The 13692-nt window shown below is 53.1% G+C and overlaps 7 protein-coding genes across 7 annotated transcripts; 3 read left to right on the forward strand and 4 right to left on the reverse strand.

The window, feature by feature from the left end:
- Window positions 1-111: 111 nt before the first annotated feature.
- Window positions 112-621, forward strand: Z519_00331 (uncharacterized protein; the record flags this gene model as incomplete). The annotated part of the gene is made up of 1 exon (XM_016758090.1): window positions 112-621. One exon carries the CDS (start codon window positions 112-114, stop codon window positions 619-621), a length of 510 nt encoding a protein of 169 aa, XP_016625339.1.
- Window positions 622-1061: 440 nt separating this feature from the next.
- Window positions 1062-2162, forward strand: Z519_00332 (uncharacterized protein; the record flags this gene model as incomplete). The annotated part of the gene is made up of 1 exon (XM_016758091.1): window positions 1062-2162. The coding sequence occupies one exon, from the start codon at window positions 1062-1064 to the stop codon at window positions 2160-2162; it is 1101 nt and encodes a 366-aa protein (XP_016625340.1).
- Window positions 2163-3332: 1170 nt separating this feature from the next.
- On the reverse strand, window positions 3333-4823 carry Z519_00333 (uncharacterized protein; the record flags this gene model as incomplete). The annotated part of the gene is made up of 3 exons (XM_016758092.1): window positions 3333-3878; window positions 3993-4723; window positions 4778-4823. 3 exons carry the CDS (start codon window positions 4821-4823, stop codon window positions 3333-3335), a joined length of 1323 nt encoding a protein of 440 aa, XP_016625341.1.
- A 740-nt stretch (window positions 4824-5563) lies between these two features.
- Window positions 5564-6548, reverse strand: Z519_00334 (uncharacterized protein; the record flags this gene model as incomplete). The annotated part of the gene is made up of 2 exons (XM_016758093.1): window positions 5564-6348; window positions 6410-6548. 2 exons carry the CDS (start codon window positions 6546-6548, stop codon window positions 5564-5566), a joined length of 924 nt encoding a protein of 307 aa, XP_016625342.1.
- An 852-nt stretch (window positions 6549-7400) lies between these two features.
- Window positions 7401-9759, reverse strand: Z519_00335 (uncharacterized protein; the record flags this gene model as incomplete). The annotated part of the gene is made up of 2 exons (XM_016758094.1): window positions 7401-9602; window positions 9655-9759. The coding sequence occupies 2 exons, from the start codon at window positions 9757-9759 to the stop codon at window positions 7401-7403; spliced, it is 2307 nt and encodes a 768-aa protein (XP_016625343.1).
- A 1935-nt stretch (window positions 9760-11694) lies between these two features.
- Z519_00336 (uncharacterized protein) lies at window positions 11695-12051 on the reverse strand (the record flags this gene model as incomplete). The annotated part of the gene is made up of 1 exon (XM_016758095.1): window positions 11695-12051. The coding sequence occupies one exon, from the start codon at window positions 12049-12051 to the stop codon at window positions 11695-11697; it is 357 nt and encodes a 118-aa protein (XP_016625344.1).
- Window positions 12052-12312: 261 nt separating this feature from the next.
- Window positions 12313-13635, forward strand: Z519_00337 (uncharacterized protein; the record flags this gene model as incomplete). The annotated part of the gene is made up of 3 exons (XM_016758096.1): window positions 12313-12513; window positions 12866-12988; window positions 13060-13635. The coding sequence occupies 3 exons, from the start codon at window positions 12313-12315 to the stop codon at window positions 13633-13635; spliced, it is 900 nt and encodes a 299-aa protein (XP_016625345.1).
- Between the last annotated feature and the right edge of the window lie 57 nt (window positions 13636-13692).

The raw sequence follows: 13692 nt of genomic DNA on the forward strand, positions 1-13692 counted from the left end.
ATTATTGTGAGAGGTTATGCAATGTGCTTTTTGATCAAGGCCACTTCCAGTGGCCAAGTTCACACGCAGCAGACAAACCAGGCACAACCGTGCTTCTTCGAGTAACACTACATGAGCTTTCCCGAGAACGCCATCTTTGACTTGCAGAAGTCTCATCAACGAACTCGGGAGTATGGAGACACGGAGCCAGTCTCATGGAATTATCCACATCACCGGTATCGTGCTCGGATTGTCAACAGTCTTTCTCCAGCGCTGATTCCCGTGTGGCTCACGGATGGAGGAGGACTGCCAAAACCCAAACTACATCGCATCCCCAATCGTGGCATCGCCCATGTCTTCGCAGACAAGAAGACCTTGAACGTTGAGGTGCTGTTCTCGTGCCGGTCGGCGGATGACCTGGCGTTCTCCTCAAGGAATGCCCTGTGGTGCGGGTCAAACACGTCCTCGTACAAGCATGGGGACGACCTGCCGATCCATTTCAGAGTCGCACTCATCACTACACATCGTCCACCGTTCCCCCAGCGGGCACTCACGTTGCTTAAGGTCCTCGCGTGGCTGAGCTCATCAACCACGGATCTCCATGGGGCCATGTATAAACCATCTCTAAATGACGTCATTTGAAACCCCGAACCAGGCTGGTTCTGTCGATTCGCGTGGTTGTTGTTGGCATCGTTGTGCTTCCCAAGGTTCAACTTCGTTTGTTCCTGACGATCTTCCTTTTCCACCCTTGCTGGCCTGTCACGTCTTCATAGGCGGTGACTATGTCACAGAAAAAGCTATTTCACTTGTCATGCCGTGATACAAGCTCGCCATCTAGCACAGTAAAAGGACCGGTCACTTAAAGGTCCCATCTGGCCGCAACCCTATATTTATCCCCGCCTTCAACTCGATTCCAACACGTCCCTCGCCCTTGTTTCATAGTAGTCTGTCCCTCAGAACGACAGCCCTAGGCTCAAGGGAGCAAATCACATTCAGGCAAAATATGCTTCATGGATCTGTATCCTGAAGCATTCTTTGTCACATAGCCCCTCTGTATCCCCTTTTGCATATCGTCCCTCAACATGGGCGACGCTTCGTGCCCACCACCACCCGTTGCCGGAGAGGCAGCAAAGCGGAGGGAATCGTTTTCTACCCTCCTTCCGATCAGAATCTTGACTCACAACGTACGCTTCGCGACCGACACGCCCGACGAGAGCGAAAAGCTGTGGCCAGACCGCTTCCCTTACCTCTCGAGCCACTTCAAGTACCACACGCGTCCGCACTTTGCTCCCCAGTCAACGCTGGTTTGCATGCAAGAGGTGCTTCATCAACAACTTGTCGACTTGCACAATCGGACGTTCAACACCTCGACGCCGTCAACAACACAAGGCTCCGGCGCGGACGACGACAACGACTGGACCTACGTCGGAGTCGGGCGTAATGACGGCAAAACCAAAGGCGAATACAGCCCCATCTTCTTCCGCAAATCGGCCTGGAAATGCGTCCACTTTGAAACGGTCTGGTTGAACGAGACGGGCGAAGTGGGCAAGAAGGGTTGGGATGCGGACAGTGTTCGCATTCTGACGTGCGCGGTGCTGGAATCGGTGCTTGTCAACAACGCTAGAGACGGCCGCCAACCTTCCACTATCACGACATCGTCAACAGCCTCGGCAGCAGGAGGAGAGAGACAAGTGATGCTGGCCATGAACACCCACCTCGACAACGAAGGCAAAACATCCCGCCGTGAATCCGCCAAACTTATCCTGCGCGTCGCCTCACGCCTCCGATCAAAGTACACGCCAACGTTCACGTTCCTCACGGGGGACCTGAACAGCCACCCGGACGGCGACGCCTACCAGATCCTCAACGCACGGGGGTCCGGGTTCGTGGACACGCGCCGGCTCGTAGGGTCGTCCGACAACAGCAACGGCAAAATCTATGCGTACGGCAACGAACTTACCTTCACAGGCTTCCCCTCCGACCCGGCCGCTGAGGGCCGGGAGCGGATCGACTTCGTGCACCTAGGCATCCCCCCGGCGACGGCCGATGAGGAAGGCCCGGGAGAACACGACCAAGTCAGGGAAATGGTGCAAGGATACGGCGTGCTACCGAATCGGTTCGACGACAAGGTGTGGATGAGCGACCACCGTGGCGTGGTCGTGGATTTGCTCGTGAGATTCTAACTTGAGCAGCGAGCGGGCGAATGTGTTCCTTCTTGCTGTTCAGGGAGGGAGAGAGGGGAGAAAGGGAACGGTGGAGGGAGCTAAGCGTACAACCGGCTCGAGAGTAGGTGGCTTCAACCTCGACCTCGACCTCGACCTCGGACTCATGACTTCAAAGAGCGTGCCTCCAGCGGACATTTGGCACAGCGCCGCACAGCAAAGTTGGACCAATGAATTCCCCCTGCGACGGGGCGGTGGGAAGAGGCATTCACCAGGTCTGGTTTGGAGAGTTAATCCGAGTTGCACCCCCATCCAACCAACCCCCCCCCCTTCTCTTTCCCCCAAATACGTTGATGGATTAGATCGGATTGGATTTACATATATTGGACTGGATGGGACTTTGATTACTTTTGCGTTCAGACCATACCAAGGGGCTAATACATACGTTTGGATCTGAGAACTGGGGGAGGGCGACCATGAGAGACCACAAGATGGATGGATGGATGAATGGATAGGCATGGCTAATAAACAGATAGATACCTACATCGGTAGGTACAGAGTAAGTAGATGGATAGATGTGGAGATAGAAATCATCTCGCCTCAATCTCTCATCTCTCACATCTGAGTTCATGTCAACCTATTCTCTCCCATGTACGTCGGGCAAAACAGATATACCTCCCCTCATAGTTGGTTAGTCGGGTAGTTCGTTAGTTGGCTTGGTCTCGAACAGAACAATATGCATGGATGAGATGCCTTCTCGATACTCAGCTGCCCTGGCCTCGTCTTTCTCCTTTTCGACCCGTCTATGTTGTACAAAGTCTCTCCCTTACGATATACACTTGTACATAGAGACTACAGGGAAATTAGATTTGGGGGTTGCCCTGCTCCCTGCCTACTCCTCTCCTCCTTGGGAGCCATGGGATTGATGAGGTGAACATGGGGAATTCTCACCCCTCGGACACGCCGCTTTTCTTCCTTCTCCCTCCATGCACGAAGCTGAGATCCTCTCGTAACTCGAAAAGCTGCCCTGAGGGCCTTTCTGTTCCACTGTACCCGGGGCAGAGGAGAGCGTCGAGCTTCAACAGCGTTGTTTCGCTTCGTTCGAGGTCCCCTTCTGCCTACATCGCCCTTTTCTTTTGTGGTCCCCATGGTTTCCCTGGACAAACATCATCCAGGCGGTTCTGGTGTATTTTACTGTGCAACAAGCATGTTCTTCACCTTCACCCAATAATCTGGATGCACGTGCTCCTCCACCTCATCTTTACTCAACCACTTGAAATCTTCAATCTCATCCAATCCCATATCGGCAATGACACCCTTTTTATCCTTAGCCTCACCCTTGTCCAGGCTGGGAGCGTTACTATCCGTCAGGGCCTTTGCCGTTTTGATGTTGGGATCGGAATGAGAAGTAGAGTATGAGAGGTCGGCTTGGCCAGCCATTATCCGCGCTTTCATGAAAAATGTTTTTTCACCGTCGACTAGGGCCTGTGGTGCCGCAAGGTCTTGCTGGAGGGGTGTCGATTCATTGGCCCCTTCAGCTTCTGTCGTTGCTGTCGATAGTGTGGACGATGGAGATTCTGAAGCTCCAGACGACGATCCTCGGATGTACAAAGGGGGCGAAGATGGAGCCTGGCGCGGTGAGGCAAAGCGTGCCACATAGTGGCCAACAGGGTGATTGCCAACGAAAAAGGTGTTCATGTTAGGGCCTAGTGAGCTGAAGAGAATGCGTTGCGCGGCCTGTATTTCACAGAGGTTTTGGTTAGCTCTTTGCCTCACCCATGCGCACGAAGAGCTGAAGGATACGGGAACATAGGTGCAAGCAAGGGAAGAAAACAATTTGTGCTCACTTACCTCTTTTAATCCTTCAAAACCAACAACCGGCCCAGAGGGAAACTTCCATAACCATTTTTCACTGTTCTCATCCGCCGCCTTCTCTTTCGCTTGCCCACCCTTGTTCTTTAACTTGACCAACAAATACAATGTCCTCTGCAGCCTCCTCTCAAGACTCCTCTGATCGTTCTTCTCATCCGCCTCCGTATGCCTTCTCAGGCCCGCAAACCTGGGGTCTCCTTGCCCAGTGAACTCATCAGCTCTGCCCTCTTCGGAGATGAGCTGCTCTACAATCTTCTCCGGTTTCCCGGTCTCATCGCCCACGAGGACTTCATCATTCCACGCGTCCGGACTGTACGCGTTATACTTCCCGATGTCGCGCGTTGCGGCGCCGCCTCGCTCACGGCGGTGTTTGCGCCAATGTTCAAATGCGGGCGTGTTGCGGCGATAGTAGAAGTACTGCGTGAAAGGTAATACGAGGCGCTCGTTTAGACGACGTTGATAGAGATGAAAGGCGGTTTCGAAGGGGTGAGGGTCTGGTGTGATCAGGGGCGGACGGGAAAGGACAATCCCAGCTTTTATAGTGTAAAGTGGTTGTGGTGACAGGGACGCCTCAGGCCCTGACGGGGACAGTTGGGTGTTAGACGAAGACTGCGATTCAAGGCTGGCTTTGGCGGTTGCTGCAGAGGCATAGGTCCGTTTCAACAGAGTTTGTAGACATGACGAACAGACGTGGTGGATTGACGGAGATGCTGGAGAGAGGTGTCAGCTTTGCCATCAGTCCATGTCCCGCGCGAAGAGCATACCGAAAGCATCAGCGACGCGCCGTGCACCTCTGGATCGAGGAGACATTTTTCCCGGTCTCTCCCACTCACCACAAATACTGTTGCTGATTGCTGGAAGCTCGACTGTCCAGACCTTCGGGGCTTCGAAAAAGTTCGGGGGAGCATGAGGATTGAGGATGGGGGCGGAACCAAAAGGGCAAGTTTTCCGGGTTCGGTATAAATGGTTTTCTTTTTTTTTTCCCCTTCCCACCATTCCAACACCCTCGCTCCTTATGTTCCTGGCCTTGTATGTAATGATAGTCTTGATATTCGCCTGCGGTATGTGTGCACAATGTTTATTATTCGGACGGGCCGAGCTTGCTCACTCTTCTCTCCCGCAACTCGCACGGAGCAAGGGTTTTCATACATTCGGTCGAAACCCATCTATGGAAAATTCGAGCTGCTCTCCGCTGGAACTTGAAAGTAAAGACCGACGGCACTCAATCCCTATCATGAACTGCATTGTCTCCATGGCTTCTTCATCATCATATGGTGCCCAGAACGAATCAATTCCCGAGGGGAGTCTTTTTTCGCTAGCAGGACCGATCTGTCTTCCTCATACAGGTACTGTTAGATAGTAACTCCCTACAATGGAAGCATCCGAAATGATTAGGACTTCAGTCACCGCCCCCGAGAGATTCTTGTCTAGGACTGCGACCTCATTGTGCTTGTTGTAAGACTTGCAGACAAGAGGAGACCTAGGCAATTCCCTCGTCTTCCCACTCTGTCTACTTTCCATTTGCGTTGTATGAACTATGTTATCAATCACTATATGGGAACCATCAGTGGGCACATGACACTGGCTCCTCCATCCACGACCATGTTTGCCCCGGTGATGTAGCTGCTAAACCCCGAGGCCAAAAAGCCAGCAACCCTACCAACCTCTGCCGGGGTCCCCGCCCTTTCAAGTCCAATGTTATTCTTTTGCGCCGTTGCACTTTGAAGAGCTGCAGGGGGCAACTGGGTATTATACCCCATCAAGGTACCTTTTGCATCGAACCCGTTGAGGCTAACCCCAACATCGATCTGTCCGGGAGAGATGGCATTGATGCGCACACCTGTCCCCTTTAGGACTGCGACCCCCGAGCGGACGACGCCAAGGGCAGCGTGGCAGCTCATTGTAAAGCACGGTCCCCAGCATCCTCCATACGTGCTCGCCGTGGACGTCACAACAATGATACTTCCATACCGCTGATCTTTCGGCGCTGCGTTAGGATAGTTCCCTTTTGCTGTGGTCTTCTGCATCGCATGGGGCGCGTATTTCAAGGCGAAGAACGGGGCAAGACTGTTTGCCTCGAAGCATTTCTGCAGATCTTGCGGCGTGGTCTGGTCGATTGAAGGCGGGCCCAGCAGGCCAGAGGAACAGACCCAGACGTCGAGGCGGCCCCAGGCGTTCAGAGCTTCGTCAATGAGGACAAGCGTGTCTTGTTCGGAGGAGATGGAGTAAGGATAGGAGATGACCTTGGTCTTTGGGTAGAGTTTGGAGAGATTCGATTGAAGGCTAGAAGGCTGGTCGGTTGCGGTACATGCGTATATACATGCTGCTCCGTGTGCTGGGGTTGATTACCAGGTTAGCTTCGAGGGTTCAATCTGGTTGCAGAGGAGATCGAATACCGGCCAATTCTGTTGCGATGGCAGCGCCAACCGGCATGTCCGCGCCCGTGACGACGCAGACGAAGCCATAAAGTTTCCCATCTGCTCGGTATGGTGAGAAGTGATCGGATTCTTCCTGCAGAGTCATCGGGTCAGGCATGGCGAAGGAGTCAAGCGTGGACAAGGAGAGGCAGGGGAAGTCAGATGTTTGATGAGCAAAGACAGTGTCTCAAGCAGGGCTGATGCACATCGTTAGCCCTGGTCCAACACGAGAAAGAGGTCAACGATCAGAATCATCCAGGTGGACCTTAGTATGAAGCTTCCTTCATCGAGGCGGCTGTGGCAACCAGCAGGCCTCGAGCATGATCATCCCACTATCAGCCCAATCATGATAGAAATGATTTGGTTGCAGCTTTACGGCGTGTTTTGAGTGATGTCAATTTGCTTCTCCGCGCAGATGCAAGATCCAAGCCTGAGGCCCAAATCAGTTAGCGCGGAGGATAAGGCCTCGTTATCGGCGTCGAGCTATTGGCTTGTTTCTGACGTCGGGATTAGCAAGTAGAGAGGAAAATGCTCGCCCATTTCAAGAACGTTGCTTTCCAGGACGAGGTGCGGACTCCTGCATAGACAGCTCAAAGATATCAAGCCTCAAGGCACCATGTGCCACAGCTGTCAGTGCAATTGCCTCATGCACTGTGCATCCGAGCCATGCTCATTGAGCAGATTCACTATTCCGTATGGGGTGGCTTCTAACACTGCAGTCGATCAAGAGCTGAGGTTCGTAAATACCTCTCACGCAGCATTATCTACTCCTCCTCCTCTGTCTGCTCTCTGCTGTTCCGAAATGACTCTCCCCATTCTCCATCAAGAGGAATGCCGCTTCTCTAGCGCATCTCAGTTCTTCGCAGCTCGTCATGTCTTCATCGTGCTGCGAGTCATACAACATTATTGACGGCGCAGGCATCACCTTTGGCAGCCAATCTGCCCCGGTAGATGGCCCCGCATTCTTCCCCTAGAATTTGTCCGTGTAGACAGCCACAGGCCTTGTAACAAATCGATTACTCCTCCTCCTCAATTCATCGGGAGTCGCGCTCCCACTCTCGCTCACGTCCCTCGTAGCGCTTTCCGTACCAATTCCGTGGTTGAGAGCCCGCGAGCTAGAACCTGCGCGCATCCTCGCCTCCAAAACTGCCAAGGCATGGTCTCCCGCCGCCCGAGCAAGTTCGGCTTCTTTCAGAAGACCTTTTCGGGTCAACTCTCTTTCCTCTTCGGGCAACACAAAGCGATGGATCGTGCGATGATCCATGACCCGTTCTTCAGGGTCTCCTCCACCTTCTACCCATGTCCCTTTCCCACATCTCCCTTTCCGCCTGTATGCGCTGTACTCAATTGCCTGAGCACTGTTGTTCTTCTTACCACGACCATTTCCATGAGACTTGCGCTCGAGCAGTTTGCGGGGATCTGGGTCTGTTTTTGGCCAGGGAAACCCATAGAGCATACTGTGGCGCTCGCAGCGTGGACATTCGCGGCGTGTCTGGTAGCCGTTGGGTTGGATGAAGAATCCAAGACATTTGTCGTTGTGGCATTGTACCCAGCGATCATGAGGCTGAGCGAGTAATTTGCGGGTGAGGATGTAGTCGCCAGCAATGCGGATGGTGCCAGTCATTGGGTGGACCGTCAATGTGGCCACGGTTGTGGAGGTACTCATCGGTTCTATGGATGGGAGCACGCTGCTTTCTGCAGCTGCTGAAACGGACGACTCGACTCTGCGGACTTCCTTACTTATCGTTGTGGTGGATAGAGTGGAAACCGCTTGAGGCACAGCCAATGCCACGCTTTCAGCGACCATGCCCATCTGCTGCTCTTGTTCTTGCGTTTGGTGAGCCACACTGGTTTGCGAAGATTTTCGTCTGGAGGGCACGACGATGACTGTATCCTCGTCTTCCTCTATCTTGGTTGTTTCAACAGTCTCAACCTTGATCGTGACAGATGTATCGGTGGCCTGAGCCCGAGAAATTGACCGACTTAATCCACTCGCCTCGGTTGCAGAACCATGACTAGAAGGAGAGGTCGGTGCCGGAGACAGTGGAACACGCGATGATATATTGGGTAGCAGTTTGGTCGCCACCTTGTTCTCCCTATGATCCGTCTGCCCCTTCAACGAACCGGGGGACTTCTGCCGCGGCTCAGGTTCAGGTTGAATTGACTCTCCCGACTCGGGTACTTCTGATCGCGCAGGGCTATGAGGCGGCGAGAGTGCTGCTGCCTCCCTGGAAGCCGCAGCTCGCAAATTCTCGGTCGGCTCGGATTTTCGCTCCATTGAAACTTGCGGCATCTCCGCATCTGGACTGTCTGATGGCGTCCAGGATTGCTGCAGTTTAGACGGGGACTGCATGATCTTAGCATGCTTTGATGGAGGAGGTACGGAAGAGGCGTGGGAGGCAGTTGAGTCCCTTTTCCGCTTCAGGCCGCGGGGTTGAGCTGCTGTTTGAGGTTCGAGCTGTGGAGTGGAAGTGCGACTAGGAGTGTCAAGGATGCCAGCCTTGGATGTCCAGCCATTTCGCTCAAGTTGTTCGCACGTATGACACAAGCAGTCAATATTGCCGGGCCCGAAGTAGTCATCGCCGTATGAGACCGTGATCTCGTCACCGACCTCAATATTCTTCATGGCGACCACTTCCATACCATTTTCCCCACGCGTGACAAGACGGCCATTTGCATCGCAGTCATGATTGGCGAAACGGGCAGGACCCAAAAAGATGGATGAATTTTTCTTGCGACTGGAAACAACAATGCTGAAGTTGCGATTCGTCAAGTCCAAATCGGCCGATTCCTCGGTGGTAAGAGGAACAAGGGTGCCGGTGAGATACTTTATGGTGTCTCCCTGTCTGATGCGCCTCCTGGCCGTGACCGCGGCTTCATAAGTGGTGATGGTGTAGCGATTAGTGGTAGACACTTCCCAAGCACAATCGGTCTGGTACATATCTATGTACTTTCTCAGGTGCTGCAAAAAATGCTCTTGTTCGGCCTTGCTGCGCAAACTCTTCTTGTATCTCTTCAAGCCGGGAAGGGCGAGGAGGGCTTTCTCCGCGGCCTCCACATCTTTGTCGACAATAACCTTGTGCAGCAGGATCCGTGGGACTTCGTCTTCCTTGATGCCGCGGATTGGGATATGTTTGGTGCGATTCTTTCGGATTCTTGACTTGTAATAAGCCTGCCGTGAATCAGCACAATGGGGTCTTCTCATAGCATGGAGTCTCACCGACATTATCTACCATGACGTCTGAGCACACGTCGTCATGAGCGGCCAGCTCAGCAAGGGAAAGCCTTTGGGTCTTTTCAGGCTCTGTGGCGCCCTTCCCCCGAGCCATGGTCGCGTGTACGATGGGCACCCGACAACTGAGACTCGGATGAGTTCATGAACAATATGAGTAGTCGGGATTGCAAGATCTTGGGAATTTGTATGAATGTGATTTAGCTGGGGGCGGTTTGGAAAGAGCGGAAGGGGCTGAATTGACAATTCGACAACTGGAACGCGGTCTGGAATCAGGCCAGCCTGAGTGAGGCGAAAAGGAGCGAAACAATGGTAAAGTGAACGTGTACACGTTGCGACATAACGGTCCGAGTAGATTGGGCACTTTAGACGTGCATGAGATGGTCTCCTAAGCTGAGAAATAGAGAGAGAGACTTTCAGCTTGCTTCACTTTATGAAAGAGGGAAGTTGAGTGAAGGGCGACGGGAAGGGCGACTTTCGAGTGTTCGGGGATAGCGAGGGGGGGGAGAAGGGAACCAAAGGAACGTCGGCGGCGGCGGCTGGACCAGCACGACCAGCACGACCAGCACGACCAGCACGGAGGCGGCAAGGCTTGGGAGGGTGACGAGCCTTAAGCCTTAACGAAATCAGAGCTGGCGACTCCTCGGGCCGCTCTGTTTGGTTGGTTTAATTAGTTGGTGTGCCGTGCATGCCTGCCCACCCATGCGCTTTTTCACCCGGGGACCCAATTGAATCCCTATCCACTTTATAATTTATCTGCAGCTAGACTGATTCTTACTTTGAAGTTGCAACTACGGAGCACATCTTGATCCTGCAACTCTCTGCTACGAGAGGGCGCATTATGCCGCCGCGATGATACAATTGAAGGTGGATATTACCATCCTCTGGCTCAGTTGCTCGTGTTTCATGCTGACGGTTGATTGACACTAGACGATGCTTAATTGCATCGACAACTCTGGAGCTGCCATTGTCGAGTGTGTCGCAGTTATGAGGAAGAAGAAACAAGCTGCTAGAATAGGTACTCAAGAGATGTCGCCAGTGTCTATGTGGCCTTTCCACTGATCCCTCCGTCTGCTTCCAGGGGACAGAATCATCGTCGTCGTCCAGAAGCAAAGGTCGTTCGGCGCCGAGACTCCAGGCGGATCGAGTTTGAGTATTGCCAACAAAGTGCGGCGAGGCGATATCCGACACGCAGTGGTTGTGAGGGCCAGAAAGGAGGAGCGCAGGAAAGATGGGAGTCTGATACGGTTCGACGACAATGCCTGTGTCCTTATCAACAAGAATGGCGATCCCATTGGGACGAGGCTGTCAAGCATAGTGGGAGCAGAACTACGGGATAAAAAGTGGTCAAAGATTTTGTCATTGGCACCGATGCATGTATAAAACAATCAGTGGCTGCGACTGCATGCTTGTTGGGCTAGGTTGAAGGATGGACACTCCTCACCGTGGTTGATCAAAATTCTTGTACAAAAGGCCAAAGAAGCAAAATTGTGAAACCCAAAGTCCTGGAGCTGTTTCTGTGTGCGTGCTGCCGTGCGTGCCAGTATGATGTTTTTTTCCGTCGGCCTATCCATCCCATCCCTCATAAATCGTTCCCAAATGATCCACCCAAATCCAAAACTCCTGGAATGCGTGGTATCACAACCATGATATAATACCATTCATGCCACCAACGCCATGCTCAAACGACAGTGTAGACATGATTGCAGGAGGTGCATACGTAATAGAGTTTCTAGGTATTCCTGTCAGAAGCTTGAGGCTGAGGGTTGCAAGACAGCCACTCACCATTCCGGTATCTGCGGCACGCTGTTGCGACTGGAAATACACAGCTTCCGTTTCCCGGCATTTTGGACATTTCTTTGGTGCTCGAGGAAGCTGTAAAAAGAACAAGGAAAGCAAGCCGTCAGCCACAAAGTCTCAGAATTTCAGACTTGACCCGGAATGGAGAGGAGAACTCGATCCAGAGACCGTTCGCCGAGTCTTCTGGACTCCCGAGCCTTTTACCGCTAGATGTCACCGCACTTGTTGCATCTCAACGGCTCCCCGCAAAGGGTACAGAGAGGGGGCAGCTCAGGAAAAGCAGAACCCACCGTTGGATCGTGTGCAACATCAGCGGTGGTTCCAGCTGTCTCTTGAACATTGGCGCCGAGTTGTTGACGGTAGGTGCATGCTGAGTCGTGTTGTGAAGTCGCATGGCAAGCCTTGCAAATGTAGAGGAGGGTGGAGGTGGCGCGGTCTTCTTTCGGGTAGAGGAGGTTCGAGCTGGGAAACAGGTCAGAGAAGTCTTTGGGAAGAGATCGGAGGCGTACCATTCTTGACAGAATCGGTAGGAGACTTCGCCACGCTTGCTCTCGCCCTCACTGGGAGATGGGGAGGCCGCAGCAGACATGTTGAATGCGTAAGGCTTGATCCGACACACAGGAGAGTAGAGCAATTTGAGGTCGGGGTTCTGAAAGTGCTGTCTTTCACGGATGGAGGCGCTGGTGAGTGTCAACGTTTGATGTGGTACACCAGACGGACGGATGTATGGTCTTGCTGAGTAATTGGGCGGATAGGAGCGAGGCACCGACGAGGAAAGGCAAGCGATTGAGGCGTAGATAAATGGCTGGTTCAGCAGTGACAGGGCGTCAAAGTGACTTAGCACGTTCAGATGGCGAGACGGTGTGAAGGGCTTGGTGTTGTCGAAGAGACTGTGCCTCGTAAGGTGCACGGATTGCTGCTCCCCGCAATTCGTGAGGTGACTGCGCCATACTTCTACATTATGTACCTCGCCGAAAATCAGGCCATCGCTCCAAACAAAGCTGCCAAACCCACCCAATGCCAGTGTGATTCACCGCTTGACCAGTCCCGAGTGACTCTTAACGGAATGTTTCTCATTTCTCTGGCAGGTTCTTGGTCCATTCACTCTTAGCTGGTCTACCTAGGCACGTCTGACTCCCTGCGAATTGTCCTGCTGCACTGTCTTCTCTCACCTTCTCCACAGGCAACACAGGTTACAAGCTCCATCAGCGAACCTATGACCGTCCAGACCGCACGAGATCAGCCAGTCAGGCTCCTGTTCCTGCCCATTTAACCGCTTTTCAGCCCTATGCTGCCCTCCTTCGCAGGCTCATTCTTCTCGACACATTATTTGACCAGCTGACGGACGACAAATCCACTGCCCCACCTCGGTCGCGCCCTGAAGTGATAGCAACACCAAACAGAACTGGGGCATCCCAACAATAACTTATCCTCCTTCTCGTGATTTCATCTACGTGATCGACACTTTGACCAAGATCCTTCTCAAGAGCAGTGCTGCATCTGCAGAATCGCTTCAAAAAGCCATGGTATGGCGATTCGCTCGCCCGCTGAAGCCTACCGTCGCAAAACGAATACCTACTGATACTCTCTACAATAGACTGAGACCGATACCGGGCTGCCCCCTGACTGGGAGGTCCGCCATTCCAACTCCAAGAATCTGCCCTACTACTTCAACCAGAAGACTCACGAGTCGAGATGGGAGCCCCCAGAAAATGCCGACACCGACAAGCTCAAGGTCTATATGGCGCAGCACCACAGTTCGTCTGCCAACGCCCGCATCGATGGAGCCGGCAGCGAGGGGAAGATCCGTGCGGCGCATCTGCTTGTCAAGCACAAGGATAGTCGTCGTCCCTCGAGCTGGAGAGAGACCAACATCACCCGCTCCAAAGAAGAGGCGATTCAAATGTTGAAGGGCTACGAAGAACAAATCCGCTCGGGCGAGAAGACCCTGGGCGACCTGGCCGTCTCGGAGTCGGATTGCAGCAGTGCTCGCAAGCGTGGCGACCTGGGATTCTTCGGCAAAGGGCAGATGCAGAAGGAGTTTGAAGATGCGGCATTTGCCCTGCAGCCGGGCGAGCTGAGCAGCGTCGTCGAGACGGCTTCTGGCGTGCACCTCATTCAACGGTATGTGTCGTCGGTCTTTTTTGCAACCCTTTTGCTGTGTGATGGCTGATCAGCGGTGCAGAATCCAATAAATTTCGAAATCGATGTTGAAAAAAGACGTTGCGCT

This window comes from Cladophialophora bantiana (genome assembly GCF_000835475.1).
Source record: "Cladophialophora bantiana CBS 173.52 unplaced genomic scaffold supercont1.1, whole genome shotgun sequence".
Lineage (NCBI taxonomy): Eukaryota > Fungi > Ascomycota > Eurotiomycetes > Chaetothyriales > Herpotrichiellaceae > Cladophialophora > Cladophialophora bantiana.